Source organism: Protopterus annectens, chromosome 10.part0 (genome assembly GCF_019279795.1).
Source record: "Protopterus annectens isolate FY-2018-M chromosome 10.part0, PAN1.0, whole genome shotgun sequence".
Classification (NCBI taxonomy): domain Eukaryota; kingdom Metazoa; phylum Chordata; order Ceratodontiformes; family Protopteridae; genus Protopterus; species Protopterus annectens.
In genome coordinates this window covers 965399176-965422907 of record NC_056744.1, presented here as the reverse complement: position 1 = coordinate 965422907, position 23732 = coordinate 965399176, and the positions used below count along the sequence as shown (strand labels likewise).

Here is a 23732-nt window from a genome sequence, read left to right as displayed (position 1 = left end):
TAGTGGGGTTTTGGTGGCCATTAGTTTGAAGTAGTTTGTCAAATAGACCTGTTTTTCTGGAGTGAGGAATGCCATCTGGCAAGTTGTGTTCAAGCTTCCTCACAGGAATACAATTTTTTGTCTGGGCACCAGTTGTGATTTTTCATTGATGGTGTACCCCAGTGAAGTTAGGAGTCTTTTTACAAATGCCAGGTGATGAAGTAGCAATTCCTGACTGTCCGCCTGAATCAGGCAATCTTCCAAATATGGGTAAATTTGAATACTTCTCTGCCTGCAGTATGCAATGGCTGGAGCCAGGCACTTTGTGAAGACTCTGGGCGCAGTAGATAAGCCTAAGGGAAGTGCAGAGAACTGATAATGCATAGAGCCTTGCTTGAAACGTAGATATTTTCTGAAGGACTCCCTTATGGAGATGTGCAGATAAGTTTCTTTTAAGTCTAGGGTGACTAACCAGGCATCCTTGGCTAGCATAGGAAGAAGCTGTTGCAGTGTAAACATTTTGAATTTTGGGACCACCAGAAAGGTGTTGAGAATTGACAGATCCAGGATAGGGTGCCAAGAGCTCTCTTTTCTGGGCACCAGGAACAGACTGGAGTAGAAACCCTGTCCCCTTTGTTCTACTGGAACAGGTTGAATAGCCCTGATATGGAGAAGGGAAAGCACTTGTTTCTGAGCCTCTGCCCACTGGTTTTGAGGAAGGTTTGGCAACCCACTTGGTGTTGGCAGTGAGTGGAAGTAGAATCTGTATGCCAGGGATACAATGTTTAGAACCCATTTGTCCTGAATAATGGACATCCAGTTTTTTGCATGAAGGGCAAGTTTTCCTCCTAGGGGTGCAAATACTTGGGCATGGCTGAGAAGGATGACTGAAAAGTCATTGTGAACTTTTTCCATAAGGGGTGGCTTACCACTCCCTGATTTAGAGGTGGGAGCACTCATTATTTAGATCTCTGCATACCCTGATACTGTAGTCTTGGTGGTCTGTTTCCCCTGGGTTTGGACTGAGAAGGCCTGGGAGGGACTGGAAAGGACCAGTTTTTAGAACACCAGTACCTACTGAATCTAGGTGGCTGCACCTGTAAGAAATCTTTGACAGTTTGCATAGATTTAGCTTTTTCCTCCATCTTTTTAAGAACTTCTGCTTTTGTGCCACACAAATGATCCTGATTTAATGGAGCATCTAGTAATTTTGTTTTGACATGGTCTGGCAAGATTTGTTCCTTCAGCCAAGCATGCCTTCTCAGTACACACCCAGTGACAGCAGCCTTGTAAGATGCTTCTAAAGCATCAAACCCACACTTGTAGTAAACTAGTATGTTTACTAACTTGGTTTGCAGAATGCATGAACTCTTGTAAATCTTTATTTTCTGCACAATCTGGAAGTAACACAATTTTTTGTTTAATTAGTCCCATAATATGTTGCTGGTACTTCAACATGTGAAACTGGCAATTCAAAGCTCTGATGGCAAGAGTTGCAGAGGTATATACCTTCTTACCACATCTGCCTAAAGCTCTAGAATCCCTGTCTGAAGGGGTAGGGTTTTTGGTTGTAGTAGCCTTAATGCCTTTAGGTCCCTGGGAAATGGTCTCTGGATCCGTAGTAGGATTCTTAAAGAGAAATTTGTGAGAGTCAGGTACTCTGTAGCACCTGTCAGGTTTCCTAGGGGCTGGTGGTAAAGTGTCAGGAGTAAGACTGTATTCCATCAAGACATCATCTACAATATCCAGGACAGGGGGTATAGCTACAGGCCTGTGTTGAGGCAAATCTAAAAATTCTCTGAGTCTCTTTTTGAACTGTCCTGGCATTCCCTGCGGAAATGCTCTCTTAAGGTATGCAAGGTTTCACCAAAAGAAAAATCCTCTTAAGGGGAGGCAGAGGGAATGGAATCCTCTGCATCTGAATCCTCATAGGTAGATAAGGGTACGTCCTCGTAATCAGAAGGGTCAGAGTCATCGGACTCCTGGTCTGTAGAATCAGAAGGAAATTCAATTCTTTGTCTTTTAACAGGGGAAGGCTGGCTTCTCCTAATTAGAGTAATAAGGTCTTCAGCCATTCTAGGCATTTGTTTTTGTGGTATGGGAGCTACAGCATGCACTTTGGTTGTTGGTTTTCTAGGTGCAGTGAGAACTCTGGGCCTGAGAAACTCGGTAGTTTTAGCCAAAAATAAAGTAGTCTGTTTAATACGAACATCGGTAGGTCAGAATACACCCTCAGAAGTCGGTGCCTGCACAGCGGCTCTGGACCCATCCAAGGTAAAGACATATGCAGGTTCCATAGTCGAAGAAGCATCTTGCGGCATACCGGACTCCGAATGTGTCTCAGCAGAGGCCTGCGAATCTTTAGAAGCAGGTATCAGGGGCTGCAAAGGTGCCTCACTGAGTACCAGAGAACTGGCGACTAGCTTAACGGAAGCATCGTTGGCAGTTTTGGACCTATGGGGTCTGTCTCTGTCTTTATCCTTGCGTTTTTTTTTCGGAAGATCGGTAGTTGGATGGCTTATTAAAGCCATTTCAGAATATGGAAAAAGAGAGCGAAAGAATTTAGCAACAAAGATAGCCTGACGACGAATAGTTTGGGTGTTAAACAAGGCACAAAACCGACAGCGAGGGACGTCGTGGTCTGGGCCTAAACAAGTGATGCAGTAAGAATGAAAATCTCTGTGAGGTATTTGCTTTCCACAGGCAAGACAATTAACTTTTTCTGACATTGGTTAGAGCAAGAAAAAAGGATCCCCAAAAGGGTACATAGCTTTAGAAGACTTCAGGTTTGAAACTTCAGGTAGTGGCTGACCGGCACTTGCGAACTGCTTCTGCTTCGGGCTACTCCACAGCAAGAAAGACTGATGTAATGGCATTGGCTGCATGTTTTATACCCCTGATGACCTGACGTCATGGAAGAGGCGACAGAATCCGACGCAGAAATCCCAAGACTCTGGTATTCAGGCTGACTGAAGGCTACCTGCAGGCAGATAACCCAAGTGTGATGACTGCAACAGTGAAACACGAAGATCATTTGCTGGCTGCTGCTTTTTAATCAATCTTCTTAGAATGCGTAGGACCACTGCTCACTTCAATTCAAGGGTAGCTAAACCTAGTCTTAAATCAAAAAGCTTGTTATGCTTTAGAAATCTGTAAAGAGTTAATGCTCTCTGTAGTACAGTGTCGTAATTAACAGCACAAAACTTACACTTAGGACACATTATGAGAGGACTCAAGAGAGAACAAACCCTGAAGATGAAAGTCATGTAACTCTTACCTGCCACAAGCACACTTGGTGGTGGCCTTTTCTGGGATCAGTATTAGCCTCAGAAAGATCTCCAATCACAGTCATACAATTAACAACAAAGCAGTTTAACTATAAAGAAGGCAGAAAAGCAATCCAAAATGGGTAATAACTGCACCTCTGAAAACTACCTGGATGACATCAATAGAATGATTTCCAAACACTTATGCAGAAAACAGAAATGAACATATGGCATGTGCCTTCATTTTATACCATACATCTTACTGGGATCCATGGTGTGGGAGAGGCTGGCCCTGCATGGATGATGTTAAAAGGTTGTGAAAGTCAGGCTGAACAATCAAACACCAACTTTTATTGTAATTCGCTCATACACTTATTGATATGATGAACCTCTTGGCTGCTCAGGTCTCCTTAAAACAATAGCTTCTGGTTATACTTTTCATGCCAACTCTTTTGAACTCTCACCTTCTCTCCTTTGTTTTTTCAAAACAGGAATTGACTCTGTTTCAATGTCTCATTTATACCTGGTTTCTATTGTCAGACATTAACAATAAAGCAGAATACAATAATTCTGTTTTTAAGTCTATTACTATTGGTAATGGAGCAGGTCACAGACTAATGCCACGTGAAAGCCACTATTAGTGCTCTATGTGCTAGACCAATACAATGTGACAGTCACAATTTACTCCTCTACGTGATAAACAAATACAATGTGACAGTCACTATTAGTGCCCTGTATGACAGACCAATACAATGTGACAGTCACTATTTCACATATCTTACCTATGTTACTAGAATATGTCAGAATACAGGGTTGAGAAGGATGTATATTTGGCACAATAGAAGCACTGCTATCATTGCTAATAGCCTGTTCCATAAAAAGGTTGTGCTTCCTTATCTCTAATTGACCGTACTTCATCAACAGCCTTAAGAACCTCAGTGCTCTTCACTCCAATGTTATGCTGTACTGTGATCCAGTAATTTCTTCTGTGGCACACTGACATCAGAATGGTCTGGAATAAACTTAAAAAATGTTGCAATGTGCCCAGAAACTTCTTGTGTACTTATTTATCCCTTAGGTGATGGTAAATTTACAACAGTTCTAACCTGTTCACTGTCTTGTTTCAAGCCTGCTGAAGTTAGAACATGATCCAAGTATCTCATCTCTAATGGAATTCAAATTTATTCCTGCTGATATCTTCTGTGGTTGTACCCCAAAAGTACAGTTTTGTACCTACCATAAATGTAGATGTCCGATAGGCATGCATCTGCAGTCCTTACAAATGGGTTGTCCTGTCGTCAGGCAGCCCTTCGGTCGGCCGGATTCCAAAGTCTGGGTCTGGCCTCGGCTGGTGTCGCACTTCACCCGACATCATAGCGGCAGTTCTTCGGGTATAAAGGCATCAGCCGACGCCATTTTCCTCAGTGTTTCTTGCCCCAGATGCCAGGTGCCCTCTAGGAAGGCTAAATTTGGATAAATGCAAATGGTTCCAAATAGTAGAGAGCAAACAAAAAATAAGCCTGTATGTACATATATACAAACAAATACACCATAATAGATTCCCCCAGCTAGCTACAAGATGGGCAAATACCCTAGGAGTACCACAGAGGGGAAGGAGGGTGGGTAATCCTGACTGCAGATGCATGCCTATCGGACATCTACATTTATGGTAGGTACAAAACTGTACTATGTCCTTCAAGGATGCATCTGCAGTCCTTACAAATGGGTAGAATACCATAGCCAAACTGGGGAGGAGGAGAAATAAGATTATGGTGTAGTTAAGATCCCTTGCAAAACAGCAGTGGCAAAACCTGCTCGGGATCTGGAGTATAAAGGTAAATTATAATGCTTGGCAAATGTATGCACGGAGCTCCAAGTAGCAGCCTCTAAAATGTCTTTGGTAGCCACTCCTCGTAAAAAGGCTGTGGTAGTGGCTGTAGCCCTTGTAGAGTGAGGCCTGATGTTTTCTGGAGTTTTCTTCCCATGGTAGGAGTAACAAAATCTAATGCAATTTCCTATCCACTTAGAGATTGTCTGTTTTGAAATTGCTTTTCCTTCCATTCCTATTGCATATGCTACCAGTAGCTGGTCAGTTTTTCTGTTGCTCTTGGTCCTGTCCAGGTAGTAACGTAATTGTCTATGTACATCCAAGGTATGCAACAGCCTTTCTCCCCTGTTCTGCGGGTTGGGGAAGAATGTAGGTAGGTGGATAGCTTGATTTAAAGATACCCTGGAGACCACCTTTGGCATAAAAGTAGGATTAGTTCTCATGGACACTCTATCTTGATGGAAGATCAGGAAGGGCTGTACTGCCATTAATGCCTGTAGCTCAGATACCCTTTTTGCTGAAGTGATTGCAAGCAGGAAAGCAGTTTTCCATGATAAGTATTGTAATTCTGCTGTTGTTGCTGGTTCGAAAGGAGGTAGTGTCAACTTTTCTAGCACAAAGTTCAAGTCCCATGCTGGCAATGGTGGCTTCCTAGGTGGTTTTACATTTTTAATTCCTCTCAGAAACTGCCTGAGCAGAGGATGTGAGAAGACTGGAGGATCCAAGTTGTATTCTGCTGAAATGGCTGATGCATGAATCTTAATGGAAGAATAGGACAGGCCGTTGTGGAAGAGCTCTGCCAAGTATTCCAGGATGTTAGCTATGTTTACCAGTGACACATTCTCTCCTTTTGCTGTACTCCAAATGAGATATCTTTTCCATTTTGCTGAATAATTTTTTCTTGTTGAGGGTCTGCGAGCCTCCAAGATAATGTCTTTAACCCTTTGAGATAAATCTGGGTTATTTGGTCTTATGCAATGTTCCAGGCAGCCAGCTGCAGTGTTTTCAGGTTTGGATGCAGGGTTTTGACGTTGTTCTGTGTTAACAGCAAGGGAACTAGGGGCAGAGGCCATAATTGTTCCCGAGACATACTCCTCAGTAATGGGTACCAATGTTGCCTTGGCCAGTCTGGAGCTATCAGGATGATCCTTGGACGGTCTTCTTTGATCTTCAATAGCACCTTGTGCATCAAAGGAAGAGGTGGGAATGCATATGCTGTCAGTTTTTTCCAACTGAAAGATAGGGAGTCCACTTCCCAAGCAAGTGGGTGGTACATCCTTGTGCAGAATTTTTTCAGTTGGTGATTGTGTGGGGATGCAAATAAGTCTATTTCTGGTAGTCCCCATTTCCTTGTAATGGTTTTGAAGATGTCCGGATGCAGCATCCATTCGTGGGCATCCGTGGCAGTTCTGCTTAGGATGTCTGCTAGTATATTTTCTTTTCCTGGCACAAAAATTGCTTGTAACTGAATGTTGAAGCTCAGTGCCACATTCCAGAGGTCCATTGCCATCCGGCATAGAGGGTATGAATGTGTGCCTCCCTGTTTGTTGATGTACCACATAACTGTGGTGTTGTCCGTCCTTATCAGCAGTTGACCCTGTCGAAGAAATGGTCTGAATGCCTGAATTGCCAGTTTTACTGCCAGCATTTCCTTTTGATTTATGTGTAGGTGCAGCTGGTCTTGAGTCCATAAGCCTTGTATGCACTTGTCCAGCATGTGTGCCCCCCAACCGAGGTCTGAAGCGTCTGTTGTGATGGTCTGGCTTGGTTGAGTGCTGTGGAATGGCAGTCCCTTGTTTGTTTGACAGGCCTGAGTCCACCATTGGAAGTCTTGCTTCAGGCATGGAATTATTGGAATTTGGGTTTCTAGGCTGTGCTTGTGCTGAGACCATAAATTCCTTAGGTACCACTGTAACTTTCTCATATGTAGTCTGGCATGTGGAATCAATATTATGCAGGATGCCATGTAACCGAGAGCTTGCAGGACTTTTCTTGCTGTTAGCTGGTTCTGCTTTGTTAATGCCATGAAGTAGAAAGGGAGTTGCTCCTGTTTTTCTACTGTCAGGAATGCCATTTGTTTTGATGTGTCCAGATCTGCACCCAAGAAGGTTATCCTTTGGGATGGTATCAGCCTTGACTTTTTTATATTGACTGTGTATCCCAGGGCTTGTAGTAGATGAATGACCCTTTGCAAATCTTTTGTTAATTTGTTTTGGTTGTCCGCTTGTAACAGGCAGTCGTCCAGGTAAGGGTAAATTTGAATTCCTGAAGCCTGCAATGAGCAATTACTGATGCCAGGCATTTCGTGAATACTCTGGGCGCAGTAGATAAGCCAAAGGGCAATGCTGAGAATTGATAATGCTCTGATCCTGCAAGAAATCTGAGGTATCTTCTGCAATTTGGTCGTATGGGGACGTGCAGGTATGCCTCCTTGAGATCTAGAGTTACCAGCCAAGACTCCTTGCCCAGCATGGGAAGAAGCTGCTGTAGGGTCAGCATTTTGAATTTTGGAACAATGAGGTATGTGTTTAAAGCGGACAGGTCGAAAATAGGCCTCCATTGGTTTTCTTTTCTTGGTACCAGGAAAAGTCTGGAGTAAAATCCTTGCCCTTGTTCCATAGATGGTACCCTTTCTACAGCTCTCATCCTTAGTAAGTGAGTTATTTGTTCTAGAGCTTCTGTCTTCTGATTTGGAGGTAGATTTGGCATTCCTCTCTTCCTTGGTAGAGTATGGAAGTGAAACCTGTAACCTTGGTCTATTGTCTGTAAAATTCATTTGTCTCCTGTGATGTAATGCCAGTTTACTGAAAATAAGGCTAGCTTCCCGCCTAAGGGTGCCTCTAGTTGTTCCCTGGTAGGCGGTGCCAGAGCCAAGTCACTGTGATTGTCCTGTGGTAGTGGTGGTGGTGGCTGGATCTGTGGCTGTACCTCGCTGGTTGTTAGCCTGCCACTGACGTCCCCTGTAGGCACCTCTGGATTGACCCCTGCCTCTTGAGCGTCTATTCCTGCCTCTCGGAGCTCTGGAGGTGTCTGGAAAGGACCAATTCTTGGAAGGCCAGTTCCTGCTAAACCTTGGAGGCTGGACCTGCAAGAAATCCTTGACTGTCTGGACAGATTTTGCTTTCTCTTCCACCTTCTTCAGCACCTGCTGTGCAGGGGAGCCAAACAAACTGAGCTTATCCATGGGAGCATCTAGGAGCTTTGATTTAACATGGTCTGGTAAGGACTGTTCTTTTAACCATGCATGTCTTCTGATCACTGTGCCAGTCATGGCTGATCTAAAGGAAGCCTCCAGTGCATCATAGCCGCATTTTAAGGAATGATTACTGACCTGCTGAATGTTATGTACCATTTCCTGTACAGATTTTTTTGTCTAATGGTTCATCTGAGGACAGTTTTTTAGTTAACTGGTCTAACATAAATTCCTGATACTGAATCATGTGGAATTGACAGTTCAAGGCCCTAGCTGAAAGAGTAGCAGAAGTGTAAACTTTTTTACCCCATCTCTCTAAGGCCCTAGATTCCCTTTCAGAGGGGAGGGGGTTTTTGGTAGAGGTAGCTGCTACAGCCTTGGGTCCCTGGGAGATAGTTTCGGGATCTGCAAAAGGGGCCTTATACAAATGATAATGTGTGTCCAGAACCCTGTAGTACCTATCGGGCTTAGCAGGGGCCGGAGGCAGAGAATCAGGAGCAGTACAAGCATCATTAAAAGCATCATCCACAACAGTAAGTACTGGAGGAATGGCTAAAGGTCTATGCTGTGGCAAATGCAAAAAGGTTCTAAGCCTTTTCCTAGAGTCTGAAAAATCCTGGCCCTGCCATTGAAATTGTTCCCTCATAGCATGCAAGGGTTCCCCAAAAGAAAATTCCTCAGGCGGAGAGGCAGAAGGAATGGACTCTTCTGCATCAGAGTCCTCATAAGAAGAAAAAGGGGCCTCTGGAGGGTCTGAATTATCTGATTCATCAGAGGAGCCATCTGAAGAAACTGGCTCAGGGGGCTCTATTCTAGTCCTCTTCTCTGGAGGTGGGTGAGAGGCCCTGTCTGGATGTGGTTGGGATCCCCGGATCAAAGAAATGAGATCCTCTGCTAGACTAAGCATTTGTGAACTAGAACTGGGCCTGTGAGAGGGGGTCTTAGCAGGCACAGTTTTGGAAGTTTTTGCTTCTTTAGCCCTGGCAAAGGCCTTAATCGACATGGATGCAGGAGGCCTAGCAGCTCCACGTGCAGGGGTAGAAATATCCAGAGGGATAGTATCTGATAAATCCTGTGAACCTGCAGGAGCAGGTGGGATTTCAGTAGCAGATTCAGCCAAGCTGGATGAGGCCTCGGTAAGTGGTAAGCTTTCGGCCGAAGGAAGAACCGTGGACTCGGTTTCAGCTGAAACTGCGACACTCGCGGTTGGCTTAACCGCGGTTTCGGCCGAAACCGCGGACCGCGAATGTCGGTCCTTTTCCTTGCGTTTTTTAGAAATTTGCGTAGTCGGAGTATCTGACGGCATAATGTAAGCAAAAGCGGAGCCGAAAAACTCTTCAGCAAATTCAGACCGACGTCTAAGCGTTCGTCGGTTGAAAGAAGCACAGGCTAGACAAGCTGCTACGTCGTGGTCTGGGCCTAAGCAAGGTAAGCAGTAAGAGTGGAAATCTTTATGAGGTATTTGTTTCCCACAATTTAAACAGTTATTCACTTTTTCTGACATCGGCTGAGGCAAGAAAGAGTCCCCAACGGGGTACTTAGCTTTTTAGAAGTCTTCGGTATTTGTAGTAGTAATCTCTGGTTCTGACCGACCGGCACTTGCGAACAGCTTCTGCTTCAGGCGCCACGCGGCAAGAAAGACTGAGGAAAATGGCGTCGGCTGATGCCTTTATACCCGAAGAACTGCCGCTATGACGTCGGGTGAAGTGCGACACCAGCCGAGGCCAGACCCAGACTTTGGAATCCGGCCGACCGAAGGGCTGTCTGACGACAGGACAACCCATTTGTAAGGACTGCAGATGCATCCTTGAAGGACATCCAGTACATTGTTAGAGATGCTAAAACTGACATCAAGCTCTTCAACTGTTTATGCTACAGCTTTCTGCTCTGTTCCCTGAGACCTTCATTCCTTTATGAATACCATGTGGAAGGCTAAGCAATCTGCGTCTTATGACAGATGCATCAAATATATTCAGTTTGGAGCATTCTTCATTTAGTTTGATATGCCAAAATCCCTGATTAATATCACGTACAGAGAAATACTTTGTATTTGGCATGTTAGCAACAACTTGTAAACTACAAAGTAAATAATATTCCCTCTTCATAGCTCTATTAAGGGACTTCTTGTTGATCTATTTTAGCCACACTAACTATACTATCCACTCAGTGTGCTCACTGTTTTTTAGACATGCCCACATACCACTCCTCTCCCTTTTATTTTTATGCACATGCTCTCATTTATTAAACATTATGATCAACTGAAAAAATATATATATATTTCAACATACATCTCAATTTGTGGAACATTTTGAGACAGCTTCAAGTCTTTTGGGGATATAAAATGAATGAGGCTAAAACAAAGGCTATAGCTGTAAACTATGTATCCACATGAGAACTGGTTAAACAATACCCACATCTATGAGGACACAATAAAATGAAGTACTTAGGAGTATGGATTAAAAAGGATTCTGTTACGGCAGCTAAGGATATGTGGGAAGAAACTAAAAAGATAATACAAAAACAGTAACATGGTATGGACAGCAAGACACAAGCACTGAAAATGTTTAGTCCCTTTATTTTTACATATGGGTCTGGCATATCTTTATCAACCAGAGAAGTTGTGGACTGTAAATAATAAAGAGTTAAAAGATTTTTGTCTAAGAGGGGTACAGGGCAAGGCTCAAGTGGAATAAGTTGATCCTTTCAATAAAACAAGTTGGTTTGGAATTACCGGATTTGAAGGGGTATTTTACAGCTAGACAGTTACGGCTCACATACATAACACAAGCAGACAGCTATAATTTAAAGTGAAAAGGAATGATGAAGCAAGGATGACTACAATAAATGAGAGGGTGAGGTTTTGGATGCAAGAGAATAAGAGCCATATGGAATATTATATTCATAAAGTAGTAGAAAGTATTCCAAGATCTAAGCCAATACAAGAATGGAGAAAAGAGATTTTCACGAAAGGGATGACTGCAGTTAGGGATAGAGAATAGGCAAGAGGAGGTTGAAATGTACCTGAGAAAGCTGGCATAGAAATCAAGTGGGATCTTTAGAAAAGGGTAGGAGCAAATCAGAAAAAAAAATGGAAATTGTAGGTACAATACATGCAGAATAATGTTTTGGAGGAGGCGTAAGATTTAAGGGAAGGCAGGAATTTATCAATTTGTGTAATAAAATACAAAAATTGAGGCAAAATGGTAAACCACTCCCCAAAATTTAATGTTAGCGCTTTCGTACACCAAGATATAATACACTTCTGGTCTGAAGAAGTGCATTATATATTGATGTACGAAAGCGCCAAAATTAAATTTTAGTTGTGTGATTTACCATTTTGCCTCAATTTTTGATTTTATTAGTTTGTTTTCGAATTTGACGATCAATTTGTGTAATGTTGGATTGATAACTATACAAAAGAATATATGTGATGTGCAATGTCTGCAACTGAGGATATGCTATGGTTTGTTTTCTTTTATATAAATATGCATGTTTGCCTATGTTTTGAGTAATAATTCAATCTTCTTCTTCTTTCGGCTTTTCCCGGTTAGGGGTCGCTACAGTGGATCATCTGTCTGTTCATGATTGGCAGTGGAGTTTTACGGTGTCGAGTTGCCAGCCCGGCTCCCAACCTTCCACAGAAGGCACACATACACACACTCATACCTAGGGCCAATTTAGAGTGTCCATTCCACCTACTGCATGTCTTTGGGATGTGGGAGGAAACCCACGCGACCACAGGGAGGACATGCAGACTCCGCACAGAAGGCACCCCAGCCGAGAATCGAACTGGAGAACCTCTTGCTGTGAGGTGGCAACACTAACCCCTGCACCACCGTGGCCGCCTAAGGTGTTTTATATATATATATATATATATATATATATATATATATATATATATATATATATATATATAATTTCAAAATACAAACAAAAGCAACAACTGCTGCACCACTGTGACCTCCCATGTATTCAAATGATATTTAATAAAGAAATATTTACTGTAATCCACATGTTAATTCTCCTGCACTGGTGCATCCCCTGGAAAACCTGATAAGATATCATGAAAGACAAATAAAAACAAAAGAACTTCATCCTTTAACATACAAGTTAGTTACATTATATAAACTCAGACCACAATAATAATATCAAAACAAAAAAAGTTTGTAAAAAAATATTTCATAATCTGACACAAATAAATCTTCCTGGTTAATATGCTGTAAAGCATCAGTTAAGAAAATGATCAGAAAATATATACCCTTACCATCATTTTTTATTTTAGTCTCTATTCATTAACAGGCATTAGGGATCCATCAACCAACTGCCACTGCTTGCCTAAATCAATGCATAACATGTTTAATAAACATCATGCACCATTTTAATAACCAGATTATAATGATTCCTAATATTCATACAACAGTTACCACCTAAAAGGATGCTTTTCCAATAATAATTTTTTACAATCCTGTTTTCTTTCTGCTCTACTTGTAAAACATCTACTGCCACTGAACAGCTGCTGCATCTTTAGATTTCCAGCTTCTAGCTACAACTTTTTAGCAACTGAAATTGTTAGATTCATCAGCAATTGTTCATTTCTTGACAAATCTAATAATTTATTACATCCTACAAGCAGGACCATCAACGACTTGATAAGAATCACTGTTTTTTAACAAAATTCTTAACCACTGTAATTCTAACATATATATTCACCCTCCAGCAAGACAAAAAAATACGTGCATCAATGTCCCATATTCAACTGGTTCACATCCCTAAAATGAAGGGTCAGTGTTAAGAAACAAAATACACAACCTACATGGGATGTAAAAACTTCCATGCAAACATTTTAAATACCATAGATTTTGACCTGGCCCCATGGCACAAAGGAATAAACTCCAAATGTACACCACATGACCCATGTACATACAAGCCATGTGGGCACTGGAAGCTTTGGGTGGGAGAGGATGGGAATAAGCAGCCAATGTAGGCTCACACAGCCTGGGTGGTGAGTGGCACCTTGGCTTACTACACTGATGACACCTACAGGAATGCAGTATGTGCCCACACTGTAAAATGTATGTTGCTTTATCAGGGAGTTGTTTATGTGGGGAAACGAGCATATACCATACAAGTGGTAAGCTATAGTGGAGCTTGCAGGCTACTGAGGGGGTGGGGATAGGACTGACTACAGGATCTACATACTGTTTTGCTCCCTAACACCTAAATCTCACCTCCAGCAGGGAATGAATAGATGGGATGGCTCTTCCACTAATGCAGGCAAGAATCGTTCAGTTGAGTTCAGGAAGGGGAAGTCACAGGAAACCAAAAACGGGGTCTGCCAGCTGAATAAAGCCAAAAAACAAGACCGACAGACCAAGTCACATGAGCTAGACAAGCCAATGCAAGCAGAATTCTTTACTGCCCAATTAGGCGCTTTCATCCTGGGTAGGACTTTATCAGAACTGGGGAATAAATAAAACCATCTCTTAAGTAATCAGTTAGACTAATCATTTGACAACTTGTATCCAATCACAGCACAGCAGTGGAAAGCAATAATTAGTCCAATAAAATACAATTAAAAAGTGCTGTTTAAAAATATATATACTTAACAATTACATGCAAAAAGTAACAAATACATCATAAAATGTAATATTTGAGAATATAAAAGTGAAAATAAAACTACAATTTAGCATCAGAAATTTTCAAAACACAATTTAAAGAAACAGTTTAATTCAAGCTTGGATGTTCACTTGCATTCATCCTTATTTGCCACAATAACTCATGATACTCTAGTGTGTATTCTCAGGGACCACTGGATAACCTGTTCAAGCATAAAAACCTTCTCTGTTAAGATTATCATTTGTTTTAGACATGCTATCTGAGCCCTCCCATTGCCATCCACTCCACAAAAAAAGCATATGAGTGAGTTGGCTCAGTGGGTGGAGATTTAGGCCATGTAAAATGTCCTCACCAGCTGTAATGTGACAGTCCTGGTTAGCTCATTCTACTCCACAGCTGGGCAGGAGCAACACTGATCCTCCCACCCCCAAACAGCAATAACTTGTTGTAAGGCCTGGCTATGTGTCCAGCGTGCTCTCTCTGATGGGAAACTATCCCAGTATGGATCACATCAAGCAGCCTGTTGGACATATGGGGAACTGTGGTGGTGGGACAATGAGTGCAAGCACAGGGGCTGACGTTAGCAGTAACTAGGAGGTGAATATATCTAAAAAAAATTACAATTAAAATGTTATTAATCACGTATTCACATGCCATCAATTTTGTACAGACTACTGAAGGCTGCAATTATCTACTGTCCTCAAATACCAGTCAAATAAATGTTAAGAGTTTGTTGTCTTTTCAGTTGTACATAATGTTCTGTCTCCTTCTCCAGCCTTACAGCTTTCTCATAGATTTTTTTTGACTCAGGGTCACAAAACATTTCTAAATATTGAGAATGTTTTTTTACTAAAGGCTCTAATAAAGTATTAGGTAACTAAGTGGAACAACGTACAGAATTTTATGTTAAAGTGCGTTAGTCATGTTCTGAAGCTAGTGTAAACAGCAAACCCTTACGGTTGGATATAACCTCCTTACCATATACAATACCAAACTACACAGTTTTTGATGCAAAAAAGTGCGCTGTGTTTTACTACAGTTGGAAATCCCTGCCATAACAGGCAGTGTTCCTAGATCGTCCCTGAAAAGGGAAATTTGAATTCAGTGGGCCTAAGTGTTTACAGGTATATAAAGTTAGCATCTTGTATTTTGTGTTTTTTTTTACCCTAGTGATATCTAGAATGTGAAAATATCTAAACTATTATTTTTAAAATATCGGTATAGATTTCAACAATCTTAAACTACATTCTTTGATGACAAAACAGTGCATATATATCCGACACTGATATGCCTTTGCACTGTTTGTTTTGTGAGAACAGAAAGTAAAAAACAATGTATAAATAACAAGCTAAAACTATTACTCCAATTCTGAGAACTATAGGTCATGCTCTGCATTCTGCACAGTGCTAAAAGTTCCGGACAGCAGAAGTGCCATCTCACTGAAGTCCAAACAGGTATGAATCTTAACACTGGAAACCACCACTACACTCTGCAGGCAATCATCAATGACAGTATACAGAAAATATAATGAAGCCTGTATATCAAATGTTCTACTGTTTACAAAATAAGAATTATTTAATGATAATAACATCAACATATAAGCATACAGAACAGCTATAGAAGGCAGCACAACTAAAAGTGTGAGTTAGCATTTGTTATCAAGACCATGCTGCCACAGGACAAAAACTGTTGGTAGGTGAGCAATGAAGTATAATGTAAAGCAGCTTAATAAACCTTGCATCTGGGCTAGTAAGGACAACAAAGATCATAACAGTCTGGTAATGAACATCCACAGCCTTAAAAACTAACTTTCTGGATACTCCTTAATTTCCTGCTGCATAAAAGGTAGCAGGTAAACATCACAGCAAAAACAGGGATGGCAGAACAAAGTTAATTTAAACTCTTTCATAGTCTCCATCAGGAAGCACTGAAATGTCAATATTTAAAATGTATCTACAAACGTACAGGCTGCCTTCCAAGGAAAAAGGCAATCACATACATTAAGGTATATATGCCATCCCAAAGTACATGAAGACTGCAATACCACTACACACCTCAACACCATCTTCACCTGTGTAGCCACAGCGAGTGACTCTGCAACCAGGCACTCCATACACAGTCATTAAAGCACTAGTCATAAAAGGCAGCTTGGTGAGGTCACCTGAAACACCATTCTGTAGGACTTTCATCATAGATGGACCTAGAATGAAAACAAAAGTATCAATCAAATAATCAACGACACGCACTTATCCATGCGCTTATCCATGCCTAATGTAATCCTGTAATGAAAACAAACTGCAGCAACTATAGTTTTAGATGTATGCTAAGAAATAAATGACTAAATAAAGGCATTTATTCTCAATTCCACTCCAAATGAGTTGCTAAATAAAAATAATATGCATGCGCTTTTTGTTTGTGGTACAGCACCACTGGGCATAGATGTGCGAACAACAAAATTAGTAAATGAAAGCAGCAATTTCCACTAATTTCCAAATTAATTATTCAAGAAAGAGTCTGTGTTGTGTGTGGTGCAGGGTACTATTATAAAGGAACAATTACAATGGCCAAGAGCTAAATAGAAATGCATGGTCAAAACTGAAGATATTCATAACAGTTATAACCTACAATTTTCATATTACTACTGCTGTACAGCTGCCATACAGAATGTATTGTAAAAGGATGATGGTGGACTATGTTTGGCAGTACATTCCATTGTTCACCATTAAATTGATCTTTTAGTCTAAGTATGTTAAAACTGACTGTGACGACCCTCCACTGGGCCAGTAATCAAGTAGCCTCAATCCTCACCACTGGCACCAGTGGGGGACGTACATTGTCAGGATAACAGGTACACACACAGTACTTCCAGATGCACCTTTCTGGATCAAGTGCAATTTCCCTTAGCAGCACAGAGGGACTGCAGTCAGTGTGGGATTGGTTTCTCCTTTCTCCAGATCACCAATAACACTCCCCACTGGCATAGCTATAGAGTTGAGATCTCAGCTAAGTGACCAAGCCAAGACCTCCAGCATCCTCTCTGTCCAACCAGTGCTTCGTGTCCCTGCCCAAGTAGCTGACACACACACTCTGAGGTTTGATTTACACACACACACACACACACACACACACACACACACACACACACACACACACACACACACACACACACCTGGGAAAGGCTGGCACAGGTTTACTAGCTATGCCCCCTTTTTCCCCAGACTATAAGGTAGTTATCACTGCCAACAGCCAACTCATTATCAGCTACTTTAAAGCCCTTAACAAAAGGTGTCCAATCCTACTGTGTAATATTGATATTAATACAAATGGTAGTCTGACTAAGAGCAAGGCTATTAGGAGTGGCCCACACACTGTCACCAAATAAATATGAAACTACTCTCAAAACTTAAATATATCTACACAGATCAGCCACAATGAAAGGTTTAAATATATTTAATAATAAATAATGAAAGAACAAGAAAATACTCAGTATATACTCACAGTGACATCAGATTCAAAACCACAGGAAATATTTAAAAACAACATTGCAGGACAGTCTCAAATAAAGAAAAATATCTAAATGAAGCTTCACTACATTCCTGACTATCTGAGGGAGTTACTATAATCTAAGAACTTACTAATACTGCAAGGCAGATGTGTGGTGAATGGTTCTTGTCAGGTCCAAGACAGAATACAGAATGCCCTGTCTTACTAAGAGACTTCTCAAATTAATATCTCAAATATTACTGCTGGGATAGCTTGCAGAATTACATAATTCCTTGTCATCTGACTATCGCAGGTGAAACCCCCACAGTTGGAAGCTTGGCAGTATTTAGCATCTACCTGTGGAAATAAACAGACTTCAGATCTTTGGCAGATGCTGGAAGTCATAAATCAATTGCACTCCTTCATACTTTCAGAGGTAGTAATTAGTTCACTCTGAAGACCATACAAAAAGCTTCACAGCACAGACATTATGTCGCTGGCCTAGCCTATAAAGTAATTTAATTTCAGCTATTTTTCTGAAGTTAACCTCCTGTATTCCAGTTTCCACTGTTAAAATATATACATTTAAACAGTTACTATAGTGCATGTACATTTCTGTTCTCTTCCAGCAGGGTACACTGTGGTTACATTTTAAGCACAAGCACTTTATAAAATAACTTTTTAACACACATCTGTACAGACCAGCTTGATAATACACATGACATACAGTTCTAATACAGTTGTAACAGAAGCATGTTGATATTCACAAATGGCATATATTTTTACAAAATTCTAGATAGCTGTGCTGGCAGTATCTCCCTTTGTCACACTGATGTCACCAGAGGTATTGTTTCCTAAGGTAACATCAATGATACTAAACAGATTATAAAGTATACAAAAGGAACACAAATAAGAATCACTGGTTAAAACAGCACGCTGGAAGTATGCACTGTTGCCTGAATATGGGCCTACAACATCTACAAACAAGCTTCAAACTGGACACCCCTCCAAGAACAGTTGTTGGCCTAGCCACCAAGACCACTTCCTCACCACTCTCTGTGTTTAACAGTCTTTCAGAGCTCACTTGCTCTAGTAACTATACTTTGAATAAACTCTTCCTTTCAATCACTGACTCAAACACATACACACACACATACACACACACACACACACACACACACACACACACACACACACACACACACACACACACACACACACACACACACACACACATACACACACACACACACACACACACACACACACACACACACACACACACACACACAAAATTCCAAGGAAGGCTGGTCATGTTATGCAACACTTCAGCCTTCTGTCCTGGTTCATGGTAGTTAACCACCACCACTCCAGATTACAAGGCTAGGAACCTCCCATTTACTGCTTCACTCTTGTAATATAAGCCAAATTACAAACACAAATGGTAATGTTACACAGCAGTCATAGTTCTCAACCTCTTAAGAGGTCAGTGTGGAACACAGACCCTAGCAATGTGTGACAAACAGTAAAAATGTGGAAAACCCTATTTTCAGAATGTGCAAAAATGCACTATTTCCATGGAGCCTTGACAAATCTGAGCAGAATCACAGACAAATCCAGAATAAGGAATAATTAAAATTAAAATATGTCTATTACCTTGAGTAATTGACAGAATAAGAGAATGCAAATTATTATAAATTTTCTGAAATAACAATCCAAAGGGAACAAAAAAAACATAGTTATAGCTCCTAGCAGCAGTCAGCAGCCCAGCAACAGCACCGTCAGCGCAAAATGTTCCCTCAACATGTACTACAGGCAAACTGAAACTCCCCAAGTAATACTTTGCTTTTCTTTTTTGCCCCTACTGTCTACTGGGTATTAAACTCCCTCTTGGTCAACTGGTCCACTTGTTGCCCTTCACTGGGGCAGTGCTAACCAAGGGAAGCAGTCAGGCAGCCACAAGGGATGGTTCTCCTTAGCCCTAACACCTGCACATGCTTATTCATGTCCAGTAGACTGTCATGCAATGGACCTCTGTGATGCATGACACACTTCTTTATGATGTAATCACTAGACCATGCTCCCATCCTTGCAGAGAAGTATCTCCAGATTATCTCCAGTCTCCAACATAATCATCAATTTTATATGGTTTATTTCCTAAATAAGGATTAATGATGAAGAATATGTGCTAAAATTATTGCACTGAAGACTTAATTGGTTAGCTAATAAGAGTGGCTTTACATCACTCAAGTTAAGCTTCTATGCTTACTTGTGCAATTGTTTTTTTAACAGATGTGATATTTTGTGGCATTTTTCAGAGATAATACTGCACCATTAAAATCAGTTTGGATTCTATGGCTTATATGCTACATGCCTGACAACAATGATGCAAACAGCCATGAGTATAGCGAGAAACATTCCATATTTTCCTTAGAAATTCTTATTTTTCCCCCTACAACATAAAAATTATATATATATATATATATATATATATATATATATATATATATATATATATATATATATTATACACACACACACACACACACACACACACACCTCCCAAATGTTTCCCTCTGCACATTTAGAAGATTCAAGCATCTTCTTTCATCTGTTGGTCCCTACAACTATATATAAAAAAAAAAAAGTTTTGAAATTAGAAGTCCTATCCTTTGGCAAACCATGTAAAATCTATTTTGCAGATACTAGCTTAGACAGTTGTTGACTTGCACTGGTTTCAGCTAATATAATGCTTTTGAGAGATAGTCGGGGAAAATTATTCTCAGCTTGGCACAAAAAAGTATGTTTGACGACATTTCTGCAACAATTCAGAACACACAAGCAGTGCAGAGCCTGTTGGTAAACATAGCTTTACAACTGACTCTAGTGTGATGTCAAAACAATGAGCACATGTACTGTCAAGTATGTAATCTGTGACAGCGTTTCTCCACTACTTACTAACATTATGCAAGAGCAGGCAAATGCAGTCTTCCATGGAGATTGTTGTTTATGACAAAATGGTGCACCAATATCATTTAACACCCTGCAAGTTTGTTTTTTTTTTCCCCACCAGAAATGTTTTTCCTGTCCTTCTAAAACTATGGTACAAATCAGTCCATGAAAACATTGACAAAATGAATGCAACTATGCATACAGACACAGACTACTGCATATAGCAAATTTAACATGATTTTGTATTCGCTGTACTGTTATCCTGCAAACATATAAAAAGCACCCTGCAACGTTCCACCTTCACACGATGTGTCCTGCAATACCTTTTTTGAAGGTATTGCAGTGGCAGGGAAACTAGAAACGGAACACAACTGGCTGAATTCTCTGCAACCTTAGTAGCTCCCTTTACCATAGGAGCATTGACTTGAGTGGCTCGTACAGCAGAATGCTGATTTGCTGTAATTGCATTATATGAGCCAATCAAAAATCACAAAGTGGAGCCAGAGCTGTTTGAGGTGAAGCAGCTAAACAGTGGGCTAAAGTCTATCTTAAATGTGGAGCATTCCGCACAATCCGGAGCACTTGGCTGCTCAGATAGCAGTCTAGTCAGCTTGAAAACAGTTATAAATAATGAGGTGGCCAGCAATTAACTGTTTATATGAGAATAATTAAAAAAAACAAAAAAAAAAGTTATTTACTCACCATAACCTTCCATCTGAGTTGTAGCTCTTCATTTGTCTTCAACCTGTGGGTACTCTGATCTGACCAGATCTGACTCGAGCTCCAAGTTCCTCCTCTACCCATAATGCCCCCATCTCCCCTCCTTCCTTCAGATCGAGTTTCCTGCTAACCATAGCATCTCAACCTGACCCAAGGCCTTACCCCATAACCACAGGTCTCCATAGATATGAGGAGAATAACAAATAAATGCTAAAGTGGTGACTATACCTCTTCTATCCACCACGCAGCCACAAAAGGCAGGGGGAAGGAGGGAGGGATGGCTGAAGACAATGCAAATAAAAACTTAATTGTCTATGAACATCCAACAAATACAATTTGTACTATCCCTTGTTCTGAAAATTGAGAAAGAAAACAGGGAGATTAATACCCTGATTAATGTTCAGTTCCAAAGCCACACTAGGAAGGAAAGAGGGATCAGTACATAAAGACACCCTGTCCTTATGACAGATCACATATAGAGGTTTGATTAACAATGTCTGAATTTCCAAAACCCTTTTGACTGATGTAATGGCAATCAGGAAAGCCATTTTCCAAGACAAGAACTGTAAATCTACTGAAGCTGCCTGTTCGAAGAGGGAAGAGACAAGAGCTTGCAGAACCAAAGTAAGATCCCAAGGAAGCCGAAGCAAAAAGGTACCGTTCAAAACGGCCTTGCAAAGCTTAGAAGAAGCCAGAGAAGTCGTGTTGTCCATCAGAATTGGAGCAGTAAAGGGATCTAGATCACGTTGAGAGGCCCAGATAGCAAAACGCTTCCACTTACTGGAATAAATCTTCCTAGTGGAAGACTTATGAGCCACAACTAATATAATTTTGAATGGTGAGGATAACCCTGGAGTCATGACTATCATGGGAACTAAAGCAGCCAAGTGGTGAGCTTCAGACTAACCAAATCTGAGTGAGGTATCCCTGAGGGATGAGAGATGAGATCCGGAACTGGATCTAATGTACATGGAGGACACACTACGTGAGACTATAGAGAGGGGGACCAGACTTGGTGAGGCCAGACTGGGACAATGAGGATGACCGAGCTCCCCAGCCTGCGAGTTTCCTGAAGGAATTTTGGGATCAGAGGGAGAGGAAGGTAAGCATACAGAAGACCGGAGGGCCAAGCATGGATCAGAGCATCTCTGGGGGCTTCCCCCTGTGGGGGGCTCAGAGCAAAAATCTCCCTGCACTTCGTGTTGGAAGGAGAGGTGAAGAGATTGCAGCAAGGCTGGCCCCTCTTGAAAAAAATCTGTTTTGCTACCGAAGGATTCAGAGACCACTCATGAGGCATCAGAATAGACCTGCTGAGCCTGTCCGCTAGAATGTTGGACCTCCCCGGAAGGTGCGTTGCTACCAGAAAATGGCCGATGCAGATTGCCCACTCCCATACTCTCATGGCCTCGCAACACAGGGGGTAAGACCTGGTTCCCCCATGTTTGTTGATGTACCAGACAACCAAAATATTGTCCGTCTGGATAGCAATCTTCCTGAGAGGAAGATGGGCATGGAGAGCTTGCAATGCTAGGAGCACCACCCTCATCTCCAGGATGTTGATATGCACTCGAGTCTCGTGGGGGGGGGGGGATCACTTGCCTTGAACTGTCCTTCCCAAACAATGCCCCTCCCACACGAGTAGGGAGGCATCCATGGTCACTGTGGTAAAGGGGGGCCGGCAGAATAAAGGGACAACCCCAAAGAAGATCCAGGTAAAAAAATCCACCACAGAACAGAATTCCTGCATGCTCGAGATATGTGACTCATGTAAGACAATGGAAGATCTAGCAATAACCACTGAACCGTCTGAGTCCACTGCAGTGCCCTCATGTGTAATCGAGCAGTAGGCACGAGGGTGCTCACTACCACCATAGACCCCAACGCCTGTAAAACCAATTCTGCTGTCGGCAACTGGGCTTGAAGGATACGCATGACATGAAGTTTCAACGACTGAATTCTGTCTGAGGTTAGAAAAGACTCGGTCTGAGTTGTGTCCAACCAAGCTTCAATAAAATCTAGAACTTCAACTGGAGTCCGTTGGGATTTGTTGAGACTGATGGTCATGTCCAATTGGTAGGTTATCTGAAGAAGGGAATCCCTTGCTTGGCAGAGTCTATGCCTGGAAGGGGCAGAAAGAAACTAATCATCCAGGTAAGAGAAGACCTGGAAGCCTTGCAGTTGCACATGAGCCGCTACCACTGCCATCACTTTGGTGAACATCCTGGGGGCTGTGGCAAGACCAAAGGGGAGTGCTCTGAACCGATAATGACTGGCTCCCAGCCAGAAGCAAAGGAACCTCCGAGAGCGCCTGTCCATCTTGATGTGGTAGGACGCATCCTGGAGGTTGACCAAGCACATCCAGTCATTCTCCTGCAGGAAGGGCAGGACAGATTGAAGAGTGACCATCTGGAATTTTGTCTTGGCAACTAAGAGATTTAAGGTGGAAAGATCGAGAATGGGTCTCAAAGTCCCCCATTTTCTTTAGCACTAAAAAGAATCTAGAATAGATGCTTAACCCGGACTGGTCTAGGTGGATGGGCTGGATGACTAACTTTTCTAGCAGCTTTGCAATTTCCAGTGCTGCCTCTTTCCTCTGTGCGACTGGAACATTTGGGAGGTGTTTGGGCAGGAGCAATGGTTGAATGAAGGGGACTGAATAGCCTCTGGATATAATCTGCAACACCCAACAATAGTC

General features: G+C 41.7%; 1 protein-coding gene across 1 annotated transcript in view; it reads right to left on the bottom strand.

Annotated features, from left to right (window-relative positions):
* AMT (aminomethyltransferase) overlaps positions 1-23732 on the bottom strand; it is a 525939-nt gene that overhangs the window by 141123 nt on the left and 361084 nt on the right. The window contains exon 6 of the mRNA XM_044085737.1: positions 15937-16082. Within this exon, the coding sequence (XP_043941672.1) occupies positions 15937-16082 (146 nt within the window). The remainder of the gene's footprint in view (positions 1-15936; positions 16083-23732) is intronic.